Here is a 23,967-nt window from a genome sequence, read left to right as displayed (position 1 = left end):
GGAAACGAGGCCTGTAGACACACACATTTAGGCTCCAAATGACTTGGACTTTCCAGATGCCGTCATGTTCGGATTTGGAACCGATTCGAAAAGCCAGAACATCGTAACTAGTCGTTTGGAGAGGTTTCCAAATCGGTCGGAAACAAGGCTTCCGAATCCGATTCGGCAAACCCAAATTCGATTCGGAGCCTTTCCGAACGGCATCGTAATCGACCCCTCAGTAGTTTTAATTAGGATTCCCAGGTATAGGAATTCCTAGGAATCTTGGTCGCTAAAAACTCTGCACCCGTTTGACAAATCTGCACAAAATTTTGCAGAGCTATTCTTCCTTCTACATTGGTAGATGACACAAGGTATCACAGTGATTAGTCAAGAGGATGCAAAGATAAAATTGGGGGTCCCTAAACACGTTTTCCGTAGAACTTTGCAGTGCGAAAACGGCTGAATGGATTTACATGAAATTTGGCAGGCTTACATATCATGGTGCTCAGATGATCCTTTTGGGTACTATAAGTAAGTAGGATATGTATTGGTTAGTTATAAGGCATTATAACATGCTGATATCTGTGGTATTTCACTGTATTTCATGCAGGTTCTGCGGTACATAGCTATGACAAGTCATTATGTGAATGACTAATGACTGCCTTTACTCAAATCTAAGTCATCTATGTTGTGTTTTGGTTGCATTTAGTCTGTATTCCACATTTTGCCCTTAGATATAGGCAAGTATTAGGTTTGAAATGTTTCCCATAACTATTACCACTTTATTAATGTGGTATTAGGCATCGAAAAATATTGATACGTTTCTATATATTTTAAAACAAATGTACAGTGTACAGCTGTACTGCCTTGGGAGTACCACAGTACCAGAATTACATAAAAAATGTTTAACATGTTTTAAATAGACTGTAGAAACCTATATTTTACAAATATAGTGAACTACAGTGTATTCCATTCTTAACATATTTAAATCTTTAGTAAAAAGTCTAAGGAATACCGCTGTAATACCTACAAATGACTGCTCTAATTAATTTTTGGTTTTAAATGCACAGTTCTCCCTAGACTGCTGTAAACATATAAAGAAAAATATAAAAACATTTCTCTACCTATTAACACTTTAATAAAGTGTTAATAGATAGGGAACAACAATAAAACCTACTACTTACCTAGATCTAAGACTCCAACCCAGGATGTAGTGAATCTCAGAACGCAGACACGGGGGAGATGCTGATCTCTGTAAATTGGAGGCCAGATGGTAGTTCTGTTGACAGACCCCAGAGAGCTGGGGGAATCAGCTGATGACACTACTGCAGTCTATCCCGCTACACTCCACCCCGCTCCACTTCAGAACACTCCACTGTATAGTATTCCACTCTACAACATTCCATCCCTGGCCACTACACTGTAAGCCACTCCACTCTTCCCCACTCCAATCTACGCTATTCAACTGTACGCCACTACACTGTACCCCACTTCACTGTATGCCACTCTGCTGTATGCTACTCTACTGTATGTCACTCCGCTGTACACTATATTGTACCTCATTCCACTCTATGCCACTCAACTCTAGAGCACTGCACCATATGCTACTCCACTCTACGCTATTCCTCTATATGCTAATACACTTAAACACACTTCACTGCACCCTCATGCACTATTCACCACTATACTGTACGCCAATCCACTCTACACTATTCCACTGTACTCAACTCCACTGTACGGCACTCCACTTTACACCACCCTAATAAGCAATATTCCCCTGTATGCCACTCCACTGTTTGCCACTGCACTCCATGTCACTCTACTCTACCCCACTCTATGTAATGCCACTCTACGCCACTCAACTCTATGACACTCCTGTCTAAACCACTGCACTCTACCCTAGTCCCTACTTTGCTACTCCACTTTATGCTATTCCACTGTACGCAACTCCACTCTTGCCACTACACTCTACGCTATTTCACTTTACAGCTCTCCCTTCTATGCCACCTACACTCTATGCCACTCCACTATGTCCTATCTCACTCTGCACCACTACACTCTATGACACTCAACATTACAACACGCCACTATACGCTATTTCACCCTACGCCACTCCACTCTGACACTCCACTCTGCGCTATTGTACTGTCTGACACTACACGGTACCTCACTCCACTGTTCACCACTCCGCTCTATGCCACTGCACTCTACGCTACTCCACTGTATGCTATTTCACTCTACCACACTACACTCTGCCACTGCGCCTTGATACCCTCACGGGTGACAAGCAGTGCTCTACAAATCCACTATTACATTACTCCACTCTTCCCTACTCTGCTGAACGATATTCTACTGTACACTACTCCAGTCTACGCCACTCCACTTTACAACACTCCACTCAATGCTATTCCTCTCTTCCCCACCCTGCAATACGACACTCAGCTGTTCCGCACTGCACTGTACAGCACTCCACTCTACACCACTCCACTTAATACCACTCCACTATACACTGTTCCACTGTTTGCCCCTCCACTGTACCACATTCCACTCTACTCCACTCTACAACACTACACTCTACGACAGTACACTTTACAACACTCTTCTCGACTGTACTGTAATACATTTCACTTAACAGTACTCCACTCAACAACGGTAAACATAGATTTAAAAAAAAAAAACAATTATTAAAAAAAAATGAAATGTAAAGAAAAAACAAAGGTTAAACCTACTACAGATAGAAAAACTCTATTCTTTATGTACAAACCAAACCTACAACACACAAACATTAGAAATTCTTCAGTTATAGTTATACCCTAAATTTATAATGTACGCACCACCTTTACATTGATATAGCTTTAGTAATTGTGTAGCTACAAACAAAACTTAAAGTACCCAAAATATTTTATTGTTAAACTTATACATCAAATTATTGTAACCCGCGCACATCCATACACAGGGCATTCAACTCAGTAGCCAAACTACATTAACTATAACTCGTGCCTCCTCATAAACGCGTAATCTAGTGTGAAATTAAACACATCAAAAGAAGTTATTTATTTGTTGCAAAAGGTATTATAATCAGTTTAATGTAAGTCAGATTAAAAACAACACTGAGGCTCAGAATGCGTAGGAAAAAACAGAAAGACTCCTTCCATGTAATGACCTTTAGTGCGCAAAAGATAAACATGTTGGCTTAAATATCTCCTTTCTGCTCGTGACTGTTTTAAAGAAACAGATCATAGGAATGAGAAGTCAGTTTTCATTGCTTGTTTAAGCTGCAGGTGTAATTATGTTCCTTAACTTGCATTTCACCTTTCCTGCTGGCTCTGTAAGCATGCATTGCAGATCTTTACCTGTGTCTGGACTACTAGGAATATGAAGATTGGGGTACTAAATTATGTGGCAAGGTTTTCTTAATTACACAGAAAAAATGCACATTATGCAGCACATTCTATAACACAAGAAGGTTAATCAATTTTAGCTATGAACTAAATTCTTTGTACATTTGCAAATGTTGCAAATTATGTAGCAAATGCAACCGTTTGGTAAACACTGCATTTATAGAATTGCCTGGATCCTCTGGCCAGCACCATTGTGAATTTTTTTATCAACAGTTTATTCAATGAATGTAAACCCAAATATTGTATTTGCAATCAGTTCCTATAGTTAACTGCAAATTGATAAACATCTTTGCCAGGAAAATGACCCCAAAATAAACATGCAATATATAAAATCCATACCCGAAATATGTGATATGTAATATGGTCTTATATAGAGCCATTTCAGGGCTCCAGTGACATTTATAAATGACTCTGCCTTTGGCCTCATGTTTTATGATGTCACCAGAATGCCACAATGGCAATGTTGATCCATATTACAAAATTGCCAGTTTTATATATTTGTAGTTGTTGTAGATACTTTATTCGACAAATAATCATCATAAAAGTACAGACATACATACATACAAAAAAATACATAAAGCAGTCCGTCCCAAAGTACTACAGCAAAATAGAATAGTTCTAAAACTTAAAAAAAAAAAGGCAGTGATAATACTAGCTAGTCAGTTCAGACGGGTTTGCTGAGTTACCTAGCATTCTGGCGCGAATTAACCAGGCACCCGCTAGGTATTTTGAGACCCCACAGACAATATACAATGAAACAGTATCACATGTCATAATACGCAGGGCTGATCTATGATCTTTCACGCCCATGGATTTACACACAGGTTTCAGCCATTTGTTCCTGACAAGTTTATAGGCAGAACATGCAAATAGGAAGTGGCCCAGAGATTCTTTCGGGCAACTGCAGCCTGGGCAGGTAAGATCTATCCCCTCCATACTTTTCCAACCTGCCATGAATTCTTTAACGGGCAAGGTACCATATCTGAATTTTAAAAACAAAGTCCTATCTCTAGGAATTTGGATAAAATCCAGAAAGGGCTCGGACAAACGCCGCACTTTGTGTTCTAAAAATGTAGTCGTTAGTGGGCCAAAGGTCGAATTGGCATGTACCTTGGAATCTACCCATTCCCAATATAACTTTTTTACTTCTAGTTTAGTGGGAGGGCATTGCGAGGTCCAAGACGCTCCCAATCCTATCGAATTTACCAAAAGTTTGAGGTTGTTAAGCCACTGTATTTTGTTATTTACATTTAGGGTAATTAACTCATCAAGGACTCGAGCATAGTCTTTTAATTCTTCTGTCCTTCGGAGTCGCACCCAAAATAATAGGGGTCTGAGGTGGACTTTGTCAGCTATACATTTAATACCCATATCAAGAAATAATGGTAACAGAGGTGTTGACATGGGAAGTGATACCAGATCTCGAATAAACTTGTTCTCTATAACTGTGAGGGCTCTAGTGTTAACAGCGCCCCAGATTTCGGAGCCATAGACGGCTGAGGCTACCGCCTTTCCCTCATAAACTGATAAGGTTGGAACAACAGGTCTACTAATTGAGTGGCGTTGGTTTTTTAGTATAACTCCAGAGACCCTTTTAAGATTAAGTATCATTTTGGATATATGTGGCCCCCAAGACATATTGTTGGATAATCTAACCCCCAAATAGTCAAATTCACTTACAACCTCAAGCGGAGACCCAAAGAGTGATATATGTACATTCCTTAACTTCCTGTTTGTCGAGAAGACCATTAACTTTGTCTTTGTGGTATTTATTGTTAGTCCCCGCTCACTGCAAAAGAGTGAGAAACGATCAAGCAGTTTCTGCAGACCCCGCGGGGTCTTGGACATCAAGAGGGTATCATCCGCAAAGAGGAGTGTAGGGGTCTTCTCGCCGGCAAGGACTGGCGCATCCGCGGGGTCCTCCCTCAAATGGTCCACCACCCCATTTATAAAGAGGGAGAACAACGTCGGTGCCATCACACATCCCTGCTGCACTCTTCTATTGACTGGTACCCTCTCTGTCAATATATTTATATACAATGCCTCTGAGTAGTTATAGTTAGCTCAGCATACGCATAGGATATGCGTTTTTTGTTTTGGTAATAACTTTGGCACCGTTTGACTAATCTCCAAAAACTTTCCAAAAAAGTGTTTTGTTTGCCTAGTTTGTGCATGGAAAGTTTCGGGGTGATCCCTCAATCGAGAGTCGAGAAGAAAGGGTGTCCCAAGCACAAAACCCCATGCATTTTCCATAGACTTCTTTAGGCAGGGCTACAGCAAAAACTGCTGAACGGAATTACACCAAATTTGTCAGGAATCTGGTACTTGGTCCCCAGATTGTGCTTTTTGCAATTTGGTGTAACTCTGTTCAGTAGTTTCTTTTAAAGAAATTAAGGGTAAAAAATATTTGTATATCTGGATGGTTTGCGTCCGCAAGTGAACACTGATTAAACAAATAGAGTGTTCTGATTGGCCCAGGGAGCTTTATTTCACTTGGACCAAATCCCTTCCATGGGAGTGAGCACTCTGATTGGCTGCCAGCAACATCAGAAAATGCTGTTGGCAGCCATTACGGGACTCAGGGACTTAGGGCTTAATTTAGATCTCAGCAAAAGTGTTACTCCGGTGATGGATATTATGTCTGCCAAAATTAAATCCCATTATGTCCTACGAGATTTATATTTCATCAGATGGGATATAGATCACCATAGGGACGGAGTGACCCTTCTGCCGAGATCTAAATCAGCCTTTTACTCCCCTGTCCTTAAAGTAAAAAAAAAAAGGACTTCCTTGGGATCAGGAATAAAGAATAAATAAAATGGTGGTCCTGGGCCGTATTTTTTAATTAAGGGAGGGGGCACACATCCCTCTCCTCTAGCCATTATACGCCTCGTGGAGCTCACCCCTGGGCCACATTCCATAAGGGGAGGAGGTACGCGACCCACTTCCCCCTTAATTAATTAAACTAAACTACTCGAAATCTATACTTATTTCAGAAGTCTGTGCTCCGCATAGCTGCTTGACTTGTTTTGGATTTTTATCATTTTGACCAAATAATCTCTTGTTAATAGACCTATACCGGGTACATCTGGAAGCCAGAATCAAGTTTAAACTTGGCTGTCTGACAGATTACCTAGAACAATATCTACATATCACAATATTGTGTCAAAATTTATTGTCTACAAAGTTTACATGCTCTGTATGTAAACTAGCAAAATATTGAATCAAAAATGTTGTGGAACAAAATATCAACACAAATAAGGACCGTATATTAAAAAATGATATTTTTACCATTATATATGATTTATTTAAAATATTAAAATACTAAGTAATAATTTAGTTGAAAATGAATAGTTTTTTAATGCAAAATGTAAAATAAATATATAGGGCCTCATTAGGATGTAGGACGGACCACCACCAACAGGCCATCGGTGGCGGTCTACCTGACATCTTGTGTATCAGTCCGACTGCAGGATCAAGATACCAGTGGTCGGAGCGATTTGGGCGGGGTGAAAGACCGCTTCCCCGTCAGACTCAAGTAGCCCGTCTGGGCGACATTCGTAGCCTATTCCCCAGAATGGAGGCGGTGTCTCCGGATGCGCCCCCGTAGGGATTAGGATGTCCCTTTCCCTCATCCTTTACATGGCAGACCCTCTGCCATGTAAAGGCAGATGGAAAGGGACTTTGGGGGCTCTAGCAGGGCCCCCGTCCCCCGTGAGCCTCAGCTATGGGGCCTGTACCCATGCACCAGTCATGGATGTTTGCGGACATGCATTTTACTATTGCTTCTTGTGTTGCAGCAGTTTTCTGGGCCGCAGCACAAGCCGCAGTAGTGAACCGCATGTCTCTGACCGCCTTCACGGTAGGGGGAGCCGCCTACATGTGGGGAGATCTCCATCCTTGCAGCAATGGCTGTCGGATGCTCGTCTGACTGCCATCTTAATTAAGGCCATAATCTTTAAAAAATAATTCCTTAAAAAAAAAAAAAACATTACATTAAAATATTACCAATAGCTTAAAAGTGAAAAGTAATAATCTTATAAATAATGGAACCATATATAGTACTTATATAAATATTAAAAATAATTAAAAAAAGGATTTCTACCACATGGTTTGGTCCTGTGCCATCCTTTCTAAATACTAGATATCCATTGTATCGGAAATAAGTGGCATACTGGGGTTGGAGGTTCCCCTCAATCCCCTCGCTCTTCTCCTGGGAGTGATGGAGGGACTAGACGGCTCCCAGGCTGACAAACTATTTTTGGTAACAGCTATCCTGATAGCAAAAAGGAACATTGCAGTGGCCTGGAGGAACTCAGCACCTCCCTGGATGGCTAAATGGCGAAAAGGGGTAGACTGGTGTGCCATCCAAGAGAAAGCTGTGTATGAAGCAAGAGGGTGCCAAATAAACATGAGCGGATAGGGGGCAAATAGATGGGGCCACTGGACTGAGGGCCATATGTATCAAAGGGTTTTACCCATTCTGTGTCTATGGGAAAATGCGTTCATACATATGGGCCTGAGTCTCCACAACATGGGTGGGCTCACGCTTCAAACAAACAGAAAGGGGAAATCACTTGCAAATGTATTGAAGTGTCTAATATATATCAAAGTGGTGCTATGTTTTACCTTGTTGTTTGAAAATGCCACTAAAATAGGTTATCAAAAAATAATTGCAAAAATTATTAGATTGAAATAGCTTTAATTCATACTGTGAACTAAATATGTAAATTATATATATATGTACAGCTAAACACTTTACACAATTTACAAGCAACATTTATTCAATTTAACAGTTTGCAATACTAAAATTAATATAAAAAAATAAAATTAACAAACATATAGTAACAAAAACTTATATCACATTTAGTTAAAAAATAAGATTAATATGTAAAAACAAAACTAAAATTTAAATAAAAATTACAATTGTTTATAACTTTGTAGGCAGCAGATTACTATTCCCAGTCCAACTGAAGCAAAGGCAGGGAGAGTATTGGATTTTGGAGGGGATTTATTATTACCACTCCAACATAAGCAACAGTAGGGAAACTGTTAGACTTTGGAAGGGTAAGATTTACTATTCCCACTCTAAGCAACAGTAGGGAATGTGTTAAACTTTGGTGGGGTTAGAATTGCTATTCATGTTCCAATGCAAGCAAACTAAAGAAAATGTGGGGGTTTGAAGGGTTGAATTTACTATTCCCACTCAAATCTAAGCAATAGTAAGAACAATGTTGGACTTTGTAGGGGTTAGATTTGCTATTCCTTCTCACATGTAAGCAAAATCATGGAAAGTGTTAAACTTTGGAGGGGTAGATTTACTCTTCCCACTCCAATCAAAGTAACCGTAGGACACGTGTTGGACTTTGGAGGGTTTCAATTTACTATTCCCACTCTAATGTAAGGAAAAGCAGGGAAAGTATTGGACTCAGGAAGAGTTAGATATATCATTCCAATTCCTAAGCATTCTTTTAAAAACACATTTAAATTCCCAACAAAATAAAATAATTAAAACATATTTAAAATAAAAAGTATGTGGTTCATAAATAAATAGAATATAAAGTAATTTAAAAATGAATACATTGAATAATACAAAAAATAATTTAACAAATAAAAAACTAAATAAATACTACTACACAAACAAAATCACCAACTCGAATTTTTATTTTAAATAAATTATAAATGTAAGACTAATGCCATTAAATTGGTAATTAAATAAAGCATGTTAAATGAATACAAATAATAAATATAAAATGCATATTACAAAGATAATTATTATTATGTATTAAGTATTATTAGTACACTCATCAATGAAGGACCAACGAATTAATATACAACAAATAATATCAATAGCAAATAATGGAATAATTTACACAATTAAGTATTTAATTACCATATACAATCATTTGTAAAATACCCCCAACTGGTATAATTTAAATAACTTCCCACCCTATTTCTCTACAAACCCAACAACCACTACTAAATTATAAATGAGTATTTAAATTTAAAAACATTTTATTTACCCCTGAAAATTTTGATATTATACTAAAAATATAAATCATTTATATTAATAATACTAATTCCTAAAATTAATATAATAATAAATGTATGTTAAATTAATTTAAAAAAATCTACAACTATTTTTTAGAAGAAATATATATATATATATATCATAAATAACGACATTCTTAACTTCTGTATTCTGATTCTCAATATTTGTTTATGGACAATATTTTTCACATGATATTTATGCAACACAATATTTTCGAAACAATATTCTTGTCTTTCACTTTAGGTTACCTACCTAACCCTAAAGCCACTCATGCATCAACAGTTTACCTACTTTTACGAATACGTTACACATGGGTGTCAATACACCAAAATTCCAGGGATAGCAAAAGTGGCATCACATAACTTCTTTTTGACCCAATAACATCACAGAACGTGACATCATAAGATCTGACACTGAATCTTCACAGGAGGTGATGTCGCATGGCCTTAATCCCAATGACATCGCAGTAACAGCCTATGGTGGTATCAAGAGACTTGTACGTGCACAATTATATAATGACGCAAGTTACTAACGTAGTTAAATGTCCATTTTATATACCACTGACATATTCTGGAAGGTAAGTTACTCCAAACCTTTGGTGGAGTAAATATCTGACCATAACCGAGGTGAGAAAGGTTTGGGTTGGAGTTTGGGAATGGCCACAAATGTATGAGTTTGTGGTCATTCTCCAACTTACAAGGCTAACCACGCTTTGTTATGCCTGCTTCATTCCCGTATGGAATTTAAAAAAATATTTTTAATTTTTTTTCTTCAGCACCTTTCTCCATATCTGTAGACTAGAAATCCGCGTTAGTAAAACCATGTAATGTAAGTCTATCAGAAACCCTTTTGTGAATTGCTGACAGTGGTAAAGTGAGGGGTTTTCGAATGTACAACATATCTTTACGTCAAAAATGCCTTCGTGAATGCCCCAAAGTGTATCGTTTTGCAATAACTTGAATCAGCTGCGAGAAGGTAGAGTAGTTCATCATGTCTGTGTCTTAAACGCTGTGCACTGCAAAGGCTTGATTCTGCTATTGTTTTCGGAACAATTTAGAGCCTGTGATATAAGCTGGTAAATCTTTAGTGGTGTATGCCTGACTGTGGTAAATCAAGCTGCATTTGGGAACACTTACAGAAAGCAGCATCATTAATCAAAGTGTCTTTGGTACTCTCGAGCCTGGTGAGGCAACAAATTAGAGGGTGTGCTCCCAGGCCGCAAAAAACGACCTCAGTAAATCACCTCATCTGCTCGGTGTCAACTGATCACTCTCCTTATGTACAGAGAACAGAGCCTTTGACATGTGAAATGATTTGTGTCTTAAACTAGTGAAGCTTTGAACTGTACACATACATCAGAAGTGCACTAACAAACTGAAAAGGATGCACTAGTAATAACATTGGGAAACAGTGCTAATCCTTTTACAATAATTCATTATTTTATACACCATGGAAAGCAGTGTGACTGTAGATGTAAAAAAAAATGGTCCACATGTTTATGTAGTACGTGTATTATTGTGTAAAAACAGAATAAGTTGGTCAATAAAAGCAATACTGAAATCTGAGTTAATCACCATTCTAGAGAATTTTTTGATTTCCCTCTTAGACGTGGATTTCAAAATAGTGTCCTCGTGGCATGGTTAAAGCACTTGAGTGCAAGGTGCTTGGGGTTTCACGTCCAAGGACACTATGTCAGGAAGTAATGCATGTCAGAGAGACTGTGATGGCATCTGGTACCCTGAGTGAAGTAGGCATGTCCGTTGGTTGGAGGCGTTCAACAATGTATACACTGGCTCCATCAACCAAATACATACGGCAATCTTTTACCGGGATATTATAAAATGTGACAAATTTGCCAGCTTCGAGACATTGTTCACTGTAACATTACTACACAATATCCTTCTGGAAATGGAAGATCCATTATAAAATCGATAGAAATTGTATGCCTTTGTTCAATGATCCATTGACATCTATGTTTTTTATAATTTCCTATTGATCCATCACATGCTTTCACATTTCTTCATAATTTCAAAATATTTCACTTTATGCTTTTCAGTATGTTACTATCCTTTCATTATGAAGACAATTAAACATTTCCGTTAGGAGAAAGAGAATTGTTTCAAATGGCAGTCAATATCCATGTCTTACTCCAAACACTGTTATCATTTTCTCTTCTGGTGTCTAAATATGCCTTGTGCTCGCCACATTTTATACTGAGATTATTGAGGACTGGTGACGTTTAAGCCTTAAAATGTGTGGTACCAATAGAATATGAGCTGCTATTAAGAAAAATCTGACCCTCCCTGCTACCTGAATGGGTGTGGATTTGAAGTGGGTCTGAGGTGATTCAATATCTGTTTTAATTGTGTGCTTGTGCCTCACCTTTATTCCTGTTTTATATTATGGTTGTCAATGGTACAGACTACTGAAGTTTGCTACTCTCCTTTGAGGAAGGGTGTCTTGTTTTGTATTCCCAGGTGAGAAGGTCAGTATAGTGCTTTCTTGTTTTTTTCTTCCTTTCTCCATGCATATATGCTGGAATTCAATGTTGGGAGCTACTCCGTTCACTGTTTTTTCTCAAGTTCTCAAGAGATTGAGTTGCTGGGTCTTTGCCTTATCTTTTTCAAGTTGTCCTAGTTTAGGAGAGCCTGAGCGCCATTTTGCTTTTCTTTGGCTACGTTTAAGCTCATGCAAAGAGCAAGAGATGCGTAGGAAGGTCAACCACACACAGATTAAAACTATGGTGGGATTTGTCTGTTCCCTGAGCCAAATAGGTCCAGTTTGGGTATGGACTTGTTCCCTAAACGGGGGCAAAGTTTTATTTTTACTCCCATCATCAATCCTTGGTGAGGGAGATGAATTACTCTCTTGCAGACCGCCACTGCACAGGTACAATATTCCTAGCCTTGGGTCAGGTATGTGGGTTTATGTGATATCAACCTAAAGTGTGGTGAGGGAACAAGGGCTTACACAGGGCAAAAGGCCACTGTGTGTGTACATTCTCGCAAGTGTGATTCTTTATTTTTTTGTTTTGTTTATTTATTAATATATTAATGGTATTTGGCAAGAATGTTCTTATTTATGTAGTAAGAGGCCCTGTTAGCTGTCTATGACTGTATACTGTGAAGGTGTTCAAAGGTTGCTTGTTGCACACCCAAGGAAAAGGTGACCTTCTCTGTGTCCCAATTCTGTCATACATGTCATCAGTGCGGTAGTCAAAGAAGAAGACTACGTTTGACAGCTTTTCTCCAGGGCTGAATTCCACAGTCCCGCAACTCCTCTTCCTGCTCAACACTCCTCGCTTGTCACAGAGCAAACCTCCAGATAACTGTGACTGCAAACACCATTTTAGTCTAATCGGAAAGGAAACCCTGCCATCCACTTAGCACATTGTCTGGTCGTGCAGTAAGTGCACTGTGTCTCCCTATATACTTGCCACCTAATATAATCTCCCAGCACCAATGTAACAGTATGGCCCCCTATGAAGCTCCAAGTTTAGCAGGATGCCACCTGCAAAAATAATGAACCTTCAAGGTATGAACTTTGGATAATCTTTCCAGTGAATCATGAATTGAAGAGACCTCAAAACATTTGATATTCACAGATTTCTTGGCTTCATGGTCTCACTGCCCCTGTACCATAATTTAGGGAGGATTTAGTGTGAAACCAATGTTATGGATCAATACATGTAACTTAAAGGGAAAAGTCACAGGATGAATCTAAGGAGTAATAACATATGGACCAAAATATAGCTGTCAAAACTTGTCTGGCAACGAATGAACACAAGCAAAATTGAGAAGACAGCTACACTTTGCATTCCAGGAAAATAAGGAGAAGTTGATCTTGAGTTTTCTGCATATTCCTTCATCTTGACTTTTGAGTGGTATACATGATCAGTAGCCCCAGAAACTAAAGGATGGATACAAGGTGACAAAGGAAAAATTCTTGGATGAAAACCTTGCACATAGGAAAATAATGAAACCTTGGTAGCACTTTGAGTTACATTATTTTAAGAGCTGAATTGCATTACAGTAGCATTGCAGATACTACTCCAAACACTGAATGGTTGTTTCACTCTGTTTGTCAAGGACACTGGGGATGATAACCAGAGGAAAGAGTCTGTTCAATTTCTAGTGTAGTGCTTTGACAAGAGCCCTCCAAAAACTTTAAAGATATAGTATGAGGTTACCATTAAGGCAAAAAATGTATGTAAAAAAACATTGGCCATTTCTTCTGCTGTTGGTAACTTAGGTTAAGGAAAAAAATGTGCCAGCTTCGAAACGTTGTTCACTGTAATTATTACTACACAATATCCTTCTGGAGATGGAAGATCCATTATAAAATCAATAGAAATTGTATGCCAGGGTTCAGGAGCCATTGATAACAGATACAAATACCTAACATACTTGGAGTGTGATGAATTATATTAAGCACTAATAAGGCAGGTAAGAACATATTCTGAATTATCAGAATGAACAGCTGGCCACCAAAAACTAAGAGCCTGATTTAGAGTTAGAAGGATGAGTCTATGTCCGTCAGGGTGACAAAGTTATTGTCAGGGCGACAGAGTAAACCACTCCATTGCCCTGATGGGAATCCTGTCCCCCAAATGCAGAGCTTTCACCCGGCCTGTGGACATCGCTTAAGATTGTAAGAAACTGCTGTCACACCAGTGTCTGTCAATGTAGTAAAAGTCTCTGTTGAACAGGATGTCTGTCTGTCAAACTTTTACATAGATTTTTTTTTAAAACAAACTCCCAAAGCTTTAAAAAAAATAAAACCAATGAGCCACACCATTGGGAGTTTCTCCCATGATGTCGGGGTCATTTTTTAAAATTTATACTTTCCCTCTCTGCCACCTGGCGGTGACTGCAAGCAAAAAAAGCCATCCTACTGCTGCCCCTAAATTGACTGGATGGTCAAATTGCTAACCTCAGGCAGTCTGAACTCCAGCCGGTCATTGAAGGAGCATGTCAGCGACGGAGCCAGAGTTGGCTCCGTCATTGACATACTTAAGGTCTGTCCTACTTAGCGACATACTTAAGGTATGCCCTATTGAGTGGGCAGACCATGAGTTTGACAGAGAGGGTACTCTGTCGCTGTTGCAACAGAGTACCCTCTCAGCCAAACTCTAAATCAACTCCAAACCCAGTCTTTGGATAATGATGATGCTTCAGCCAAAAGAGTCTTAGACCCAGGAATATCTCTAATTGTAAACTCATACTGTCCAGAGAAAACCGCCCATCAAGCTTGATGACTATTCCTGCATTGAAATGCTGCAAATTTGGTTTATCAGGTCAAATTTCAATTGGTTTACTAAAGCCCATCAAAAGATGCTTCGATTTTGTACAAGCCGTCTTCAAGTTTATCCCTTTCAATAATTAAATAATTCCTTTCACTCTATAACAAAAAATTAGACAAAAAAGTTATGATGTGTTTGTCCATCCTCTTCTTGTTTTTGTGTTAGTACTGTCTTTACTGTTCTTTCAAAGGTTTCTGTATCCTCCATAAATGTCTTTGTAACCTTAGGAGGATATAAGTAAACATCTCTATGAGCAGCTTGCTAATCCCAGGAAAAAACGTTTTTCTTATTTTCCTTCTTCAAAACATAAGTAATGCTTTTGACTATCGCTACAAAGTTCTTAATACATTTTCAATAAAAACTGAAATTCCCAAAAATCTTTTGTCTCTTTTACATTAGTAAATGATGGTCATTCCAAATTAGCTGCTAACTTCTTTGGATATATGGAAAGACCAGAATGTTTCCATCTAAATCCAAGATAATTATTATCTTCCTTCTTGAAATCAAATTTTTCAGGTTTACAAGATAACCAATGTTGCTTGAATCAGCATAACGCCAGGCTTACATGTTCTTTATGTTCTGCAAGGGTCTTACAAAAAACTAAATGTCATCTGATCCTTAAAAAACCCTCTCTTGACCCAGGCGACACTAAAAATTATCGTCCCATTTCACGCCTCCAGCTGCCTGCTAAATTCCTTGCAAAAACCATTAATGATGAACTGATTACTTTTTTGGACACTGAAAACCAGCCTGCTCCATCTCAATTTGGATTCAGACATCAACACTCTACAGAATCTGCCTGCTAGTGGATAGAGGGTGAGGGCTGCGCTGATTTTGCTTGACCTCTCTCCCGCTTTTGATATGGTAAATCGCTCACCACTCTTCGCACCTTCCTATCCAACAGAGAGCAGACTGTGGCTTTTGGTGATATCCTATCAGATCTGTTTTCTCTTCCCTGACGGGTGCCACAGGGGTCATCTTGGTACCCCATGCTTTTCAACACCTGTGTCACCCCCCTTGGCAAAGCTAATTCGATCACATGGTTTCTCAGCAGTTTATTACGCTGACAACACTCAAATAGTCTTGTCAATTTCATCTGATGTTGACGTAGTAGCCAACAAATGTAAGAGCTGTCTGGCTCATTTTGTAGTCTGGATGCAGGAAAACTGCCACAAATTAAACACAGAGAAAATCAAGGTGATCCTCTTTGCCACAATACCACTTTTTGGAACACCTCGTGGTGGCCCTTCGATCTTGGCCCAATTCCATCCCCAGCCCGGAAAGTGAAAACTCTGGGGGTCCTATTTGATGTACAACTCTGTTTCTTCAACCAAATTAATCACATCACCTCTTCTTGTTTCTATCTCCTTAGGGTTTTAAAGCAAGTCTTTCCCTTCATCCCCCAGACATGCAAAGAATGGTCATTGTGGCCTTAGTTTTCAGTAAGATTGATTACTGTAATGCAGTATATTTGGGACCTCAAACGCCTGCAACAGAAGCTTCAATCACCGCAAAATGCGGAGCTCGCATGCTTCTAAAAATTCCTACATTTAGCTTTGTTTCAAAGAGCATCTGCAGCCTTCACTGGCTGCCTGTCTGTTAGAGGGTTAAATTCAATGCCCTGTGCACAGTCCATAAGGCACTGTACAAAACCGTCCCTCTCTATTTTCAGAGGCTTTTTTCCTGAAATGCCCCCCAACGTAACCCTAGATCAGGTGCAGCCAAACTAGTGGTCATCCCAAAAATAAAGAAAGCCAAGTGGGGAGGCAAAAGCTTTGCATACTTAGCAGGCATCCTGTGGAGCACTATGTCTTTCTGTCTGGCAACCCGACAGACGTCTTTTTAGGAAATCACTAAAACTCTCTTAGATCCTCATGTATGAAATAGAACTTTTATGCTGTGTTTTATGCGCGCTTTAGAAGGCTCTTACATACTTACTTACTTAATTAACAAACCTTTGCTGTGTGATTGGAATATTGCAAACTTTCATTCAGCAGTTTCGACCTATGCACTGAGAATATGGGTAGAAAAGAGAAACCCATATTTTTTCAAAAAGTGACATGTTTCGGACCTCCCACTCTACACCTTTTTCTACATTCAGCCACCCTACACCACATTGAGTGTGCTCGTTGCTCAAGTTTTGAACGTAGTTCCCCATACGCCTGGTACAAATTGTTAAAAGGCAGCCAAAATTTCTAAGCGTTCAAACTGGTATTTCCTATGAAACAAGGTGAGACCCGCATCTAAAAGAGAATGAGTGCATCTTAGCACCTAAACTAGAGAGGAGCAGTTGAACTTCTTTCCCTCGCCCAGTTGGCCATGCCAATGGCCTGCGGCTCCCTTTCCATAATGAATTCCAGCAAGGGAAAACAGCCAGCGATGGCTTTCAGCGTAATGTCCCACCAGTAGGCCTAACGTCATGTGAACCGTGTTGGAAAAAACAGAATAGCTCCATTCCATTGAAGGTGTAATATTTGTCACAATCCTGGGTATTTTAAAAAGGAAATAAACTTGTTTTTCTACAAAAGTGAATCCAAACTAGTTTTCATCATTTCACCATTTCCTACTAAGAACATTTTGCATGATTCATTTCATGCTAATAGTAACCTTCCATCAGTAGCAGCTTAACTTTTTCATTCATCCCTTATTTAGATAGTAGCAGAAAAGTTGAAAGCAAATAAGTGCCCCCATTTTTATAAGGTGAAGCATGTTTTTCTAGAATTTACCGTAAATGCATAGTGCTTTGTTGTGTTTTGTTTGACTGCAAATCACACAAGTGTGGTACATGGGCCATCACGTTGTGCTCAAAATGTTGTACATGGCAGGCCGGACATAGATTGTGAGATGGTCATTATCTGCAGTGGCTGGATATAACAGCTGACTGCACTCTTGTTATTTGTAATTGGTAATTAGAAAGTCATCATTTGTAATTACTTTTGTCAGGTATTGATCACATGGTATTGTTGAAACAAAATTGCCCTTGGGAATTATTACCAAGATAAGGCCACATAAATAATTACATTTAGAGTTGGAAGACATAGTTCAATATTTGTAATTATCTCTGTGGTAAACTGCCTGATGCCTTCTGCTGTTACAGACTTTGGAATCGGGTAATAACCCATTCTATGCTGGGACATATATAGTGATAATGACGAGTACCACATGGCGTTTCCGTTGTTCATTCTTCAGAAACTAGCATTGTGGTTATACTTTTCGTATAATGTATTTTTACATTGAAAGTGTTAGTATCCTATTTTATTACCATTAAAATCTTACATTAATGCAGCAAAAAATGCTTGTTGGAACATTGAAAAATAAATATAGTCCATGCATGATTCCTGTGAATTACCGTACAATATTGCATACTAAGTCTATGATAATCGTATATACTTGATTTTTGGTTTTTTAGGTTTACCTATGAAATTGCGCCAGTTTTCGTCTTGATGGAGCAAATAACTCTTCGCAAAATGAGAGAAATTATTGGCTGGTCAAACACAGAAGGCGATGGGATTTTCTCACCTGGTGAGTTCCAACCTTCATTTGTATTTTGATTTAGAAGGAGTAGAATACCTTTATTCACCCTATTATATGTGTTTTATTCTTGTGATAAACGTACCTTGCTTCGGTGCACAACCTGACTCTAGAAGTTGTCTTCACAAATAAGGTGACAGGCTGGTGAACTAACATTACCACGAATGTGCTGTGTTTGTCTTTGCAGTCATGCGTACTGCTCTCCCTGGTCTAACTAAGAAACATTATCCTTTGCCACATCAGCTGGTTTAAGTAAGATGGAGTCTGCAATAGGACACAAGGGAGAGATAAACCAGGCTCTCACAGTCCAAAAGGTTTTTGCTTCTTCATGCCCAAATCTGTGCTATAGGCATTATGGGGCTCATTAGGATTGCGGATTTCCCACATCCTCCGGGCCGTCGGAAGCCACCGCCGGCCCGGAGGATGCGGGAAATCCGCTGCGGACTGAAAAAGACCCCCCGCCAGATTAAGATGGCTGGGGGATCGTTTTTCAGTCCGCAGCTTTTACGCCGCGGTCGCCTTCCGACCGCGGCGGAAAAGCAATAACATGGCTGGCGGTGTCTATCAGACACCGCCAGCCATATTATGATCGCGTAGAAAGTATGCTTTTCCACGGCGGCTTTTCCGCCGTGGAAAAGCATACGGAGATTGCCTTCGGGGGCCCGTTGCGGGCCCCCTGGTTGAAGGGGGGGTGGGGGTTGCACATGGGGGGTACCTATGGTACCCCCCTGCATTTGCGTGAACAAAGCGGCAGGCACCGCGCGGTGCCTGCTGCTTTGTGCACGCAAGTGCTGTGCATGCATTTTTAACATTGCGGCGGGTGCAGCTTGAAGCTCCACCCGCCGCAATGTTAAAAATAGAGGATGTGACCGCCACCCTGGCGGTCACATCCTAATCTGTATGGAGGGACCGCCGCTGCCCCTGCGGACGGTCCCTCCTACTCTATGGTGGCGGACGGACTCAAGTCCGTCCGCCATCATAATTGGCCCATATGTGTGACATATATTACATTGTACTTTACATAGATAATTATCGTAAATCGTAATACACAGATGAGTGTAGGGCCTTTAGCAAGATCTGTAGCTGTTCTCTTTATTAAAGCATAGGCCCATATCACCTATTGTTCAACCGGTCAAAGGTCTCCATAATAATAAAATCCAAACACCTTTGTTATTTCTACAATACAACCATGGTATGGTGTACGTTTATACCATAGTTTGAGAGGGGGCGGGAAATTAGGATTGCCTTAAATCAGGTATGTGGACAACCAGTATGTTTTGGATAGTGGAGTGCACTCAGTATATATTGGATGGGGGTACGGCAGATAACCGTTTATGGTTTGAGTTCCAAGTAAGTGGGGGAAGAAAACAATTACCCTAAGCATTTTGTCCATTATCCAACAGGTTCTCCTCCCTCGATTCTCTTAACCAACTGGATTGGCTGCTTGTAAATGATCTTTGCTATGAGTCTAAAGATATAAATAATAGCATCCAACCTGTGGCACATGTGACTGTCTCATGTTACAACTATGGCTGAGTCTAAATGTAATGGTATTAGACAAAGTTCTTGGAACAAGGCTGTTGTCCGTGCAAAGATAAAGAAAGCAGAATAGATAAGTCTTAGGCTTCAGTTCAATGTTATATTGTTACAAGAGATCTGATCAATCCTTAATGAACATATAAATGCTTATGCGTCTTTACTGTCCCAGAGTCTCCCTCTAAATCTTAACATTCTAGGGTGGGGTCTTAGTTCTATGGATTGCCTGTAACAATGGTTGTGTTCTAATTGAAAGGCCTCATAAAATTCATAATGTCCAATTTCTTGAAATGTGGTTTAAATAGGATGGCGCTTTTTTATATTGTCAACTTTTATAATGATCATTTTGATGATGTTAAGCACTGTTAAAGACTATTTCAAACCACCGACTCTCTTCCTCTAGATGTACTTAATAGGTTTGGAAGAATCCCCAAATCATTTTATATGGCAAATGAATATTACATTCGGGAAATTATATAATTGCTAGACAAACCAATCTTGTTTATTGTGGGTGTTAATACAAATGTGCACGCTAATATGGCTGGTTTTTAGCCCATAAGTTGCTCTTTCCCAGCAACTTGACTGAAAGTGGAATCTTTGTAATGTGGAATGTCTAATGCCCCTAATACCAGTCAATGTGATCGTGATGTAATTCAAAGAATAGGTATGACCCTGTACTTATTCCCTGTAAAAACTTTAAGTAGAAGATAGAAGAAGATTGAGGTGGGACAATTTAGTCTGAACCTTGTTCTTAGGCAGATGATCAGTGGCTCAATGAATTATATATGTATATGCTTAGAGGCCAATGTGCATTCAGTAGCTGTATTAACTGCGTGCGAGTCCATTACAGGAGACATCTTCAATATCTTTTTGATACATTGGTGGTCCTGTCACAATAAAGTAAATGTGAACAAGTTTGACAAACCTTGCTGCGTGCCTTTCATAATTTATACTTAGCCTGGAAACGTTATCCGTGGGATTAAGAAGAAGTTAATTTACAAAGAGGGGCTTGTAAAATGCTATTAGGCCTCGCAAGGCCTAAATTAGGAAAAAGGACTGAGACAATTTACTTATTGCCGGTGTTCGAAAAATATGACAGATTTCTGAAAGGAGGTTAATTGCACTGTGACATCTTCAGATACGCTCTATTGCCATATTCCATCCGAATAGTAGGTATGTTTTATTTTCCTGGCATATACAAATCTAAAAGGGTGGATAACAGCAGATGGCTACACTCAATTTTGATAAGAAATTATACTTCAACCTTTCTTAGGTTATTGATGCAATTAAGTATAGTCCCAGTGGAAAACTGCATCGTCCAGATGGGATGACAATGGATCTTTTTAGAAATAATATTGAAGTTTTATACACCTTTAGTCACAAATATTCTTGATGCTGCCTGTTCCACCCAAATCCCATTTTCTTGTTTAAGTTGTTATTTATCCTTATTTTTAAGAAAGGAAATAGGGACGATCCCACCTGTTATCAACCAATTTTCCTGATTGACTCCACAGTTAAAACAGGATGAGAGCCACTTTGGGTTCAGAGCTGGCCTAGTGCATTAAAACAGGCCCACAAACAGCCAGAAAAAAGGCCCACACCACGAGCAATGCCTGATTCCCCTATAGACCAGTCTGACCCTGCCGCAATCTACCTCTAGCATGGGGTGCCCGATGCCCCAATTTCACCTGTCACTGAACTGAAGTTGTTCCTTCTCATTTTTTCATAAATAGAGTGTTAAAATGTGATGATCGTCTCAACCATTTCCTAGATCTTCTATAACTCACATTAGTAGTGTTGATTTAGGGCTCAATTACGAGTCTGGTGGTCCACGGGCTGCTACACTCGTGGGGGCACAGTGGTGGTGGTCTTCCCTCCGCCCTGTTACAATTAGGGCGGCCGGACCGCCATTGCTTCACCACAGCCGCCGTTCCCTGGTGGCGGTGTAGAGGCAGCAATATGCTTGGCAGGACTGCCGCGGTCCCATCAATCATATTTACTCTCCACCATGATTTTTTTTTTATATCTGTTTTTATTGGTTTTTGAAAATGTTCCGTGTTATAATATCACACGTTGCACATGGGTTCTACATGATAGTCAATTGGAGCACATTAAGATTGCTTTAGTAAATACATTAGATAAGATATCTTTGACCGTAAGGAACATAAAAGCATAACAGCATCTTTAAATGATCTGCCTAGTGGAAGGGTGTTACTCATGTTGGCCAATTAGAGTCAATCTCTTGGTTTTGCTGTTGTATCCCTATAGTATGCAATCTTGCTATTGCAGTCTCCCCAATATTGCTCGTGCCGCTAAGGGCATGTTCCAGCTATTCCTGGCCTAGGCGTGGCCTGCCTGGTCCTGCCATTGCTTTCACTGTGTATGTGTTTGCTAACAGATAGAACTTTTAAAAGAAAAGGGGGGAACATAACATAACAATAAACAAGAATTGGTGACATGTGAGAAGTTCTCTGTAGTAAATCGATAAGTGTTGTCCCTCAGATATCCCAACCATGTGTTGTGGGCCATATAGGTGTACATGTCCGGTATACACTATGTGATGTTTACTAGATTGCATCAGTGGCAGGTTTATCTTCCAGTGTTATTGGCTATTCGCCTTCCTTTTGGACCTGTGTGGTGTTTTTAGCCTGGACTAACTCCTCCACGATTTTCATGGCAGTTCCTCCTCCATGAAAACTGTGGCGAAGAGAAAACCCTTGTGCCTCTGGCCCGTGGGGTGCATGCAGGGGGGCTCAACATGTGCCCCCCTGTGTGCATGCACCCTAGTTCCTGCACTGCATGGACTTTACAGTCCATGCCATTCATGAACTGTTATGGGTGTTCTCATTGTGGTGCCCATTTTCGGCCGCATCGCTGTGGGAACGTTAAAAAAAAGCCTGCCAGACATGAGAAACACTCGTAATCTGGCTGGCAGCCCAACCATGGGTTTGGTGGTGCAGCAGTGGGCATATCTGGCGCCGCAACGCCAAACTTGTAATCACACCCTTGGTGTTTTAACACAGCTTTACAATTTGGCATGAACTCACAATACGCTAAGCTTTTCATTGAAGGGATGACCCACATTTCATGCAGAAAGGAAAGACTGGAAACTGAGCTGACATAAAGATTTAGAAGTATGGGGTAGCCACTACTTAATTTGCAAAAACATTTTGTGCCACCACCTAAAGTATTTCACATGGGTCCAAAGCAGCTGGCACTGTTCACATGTCACTTTAAAATGTAGGTTTAAATCCCAGTCTTATCATGTTTGTAAGACATAATACATAGTTAAATATTCCACTAATAAACTCTGGTAAAAATAAGACACACACAGCGCCATCGTGGGAAGGATTATCATAATTATGTGCCGGTCTTTCCAAATAAGTGCTAGTTCCGAGCATTGCAAACGCTAGCACGCAATAAGCACATTTTTGTTCACACTGCAGAAAACCCCTAAATTATGCTGTTGACACTGACTCGCCACAGATATATTAATAAACATAGTTGTCGATTCTCAAGTCAGTTTTATGCTAAACAGCTGTGAAGAAGGTTCGTGGCACGTGAATGATTCCAGGGAATGTTACGCTTAATGGAGTAATTCAGTGTTGATTGCCTGATCCTAGTTGATGTGCACTATAACTGTTCAATAACATGTATTTTTTCTACTGACTACCCACAAGTTTCTTTCAACAACGCTAAATTTGCTTCCGTTAGAAAAATAACCTTCTTACAAACCTTCTATTATAATTTCCACTAACATCTGAGACAGTATTTTACCTGACTTTAAAGGGACGCACAACAATTCCCAAGGCCACTCTCTTTAGCCTCATTTAAAGATAGGTACTTTGTCTGCCCTTCAACATGTCCTTGACAGTTTTACTTCCTCAAGTGATTTCTCAAAACAGCTCCTAATGGTTTTCTAATGCCTAACAGTTCACGGGAGACTCAAGATGTACTTTGAGCGTGTCAGTTGATGCATGGTTTCTAATCTGTTTCCCTCAACACCCTACTCTGTTAAAATGCCTCCCATTGGCTTTTTTTTAGGCGGGGCTATCTCCAACATGTACGGCATCATGGCGGCTCGCTACAAATACTTCCCCGCCGTGAAGTCCAAAGGCATGTCAGCAGTCCCTAACCTGGTCCTCTTTACGTCAGAGCATGTA

At 39.8% G+C, this 23,967-nt stretch overlaps 1 protein-coding gene across 1 annotated transcript in view; it reads left to right on the top strand.

Moving 5' to 3' along the window:
- GAD1 (glutamate decarboxylase 1) overlaps window positions 1–23,967 on the top strand; it is a 175,718-nt gene that overhangs the window by 106,202 nt on the left and 45,549 nt on the right. Inside the window, exons 7-8 of the mRNA XM_078681587.1 lie at window positions 18,147–18,259; window positions 23,849–23,964. Of these exons, the coding sequence (XP_078537713.1) occupies window positions 18,147–18,259; window positions 23,849–23,964 (229 nt within the window). The remainder of the gene's footprint in view (window positions 1–18,146; window positions 18,260–23,848; window positions 23,965–23,967) is intronic.

This window comes from Lissotriton helveticus, chromosome 3_1 (assembly GCF_964261635.1).
Source record: "Lissotriton helveticus chromosome 3_1, aLisHel1.1, whole genome shotgun sequence".
In the NCBI taxonomy this organism is placed as follows: Eukaryota; Metazoa; Chordata; class Amphibia; order Caudata; family Salamandridae; genus Lissotriton; species Lissotriton helveticus.
This window is presented reverse-complemented; position numbering and strand designations above follow the sequence as displayed.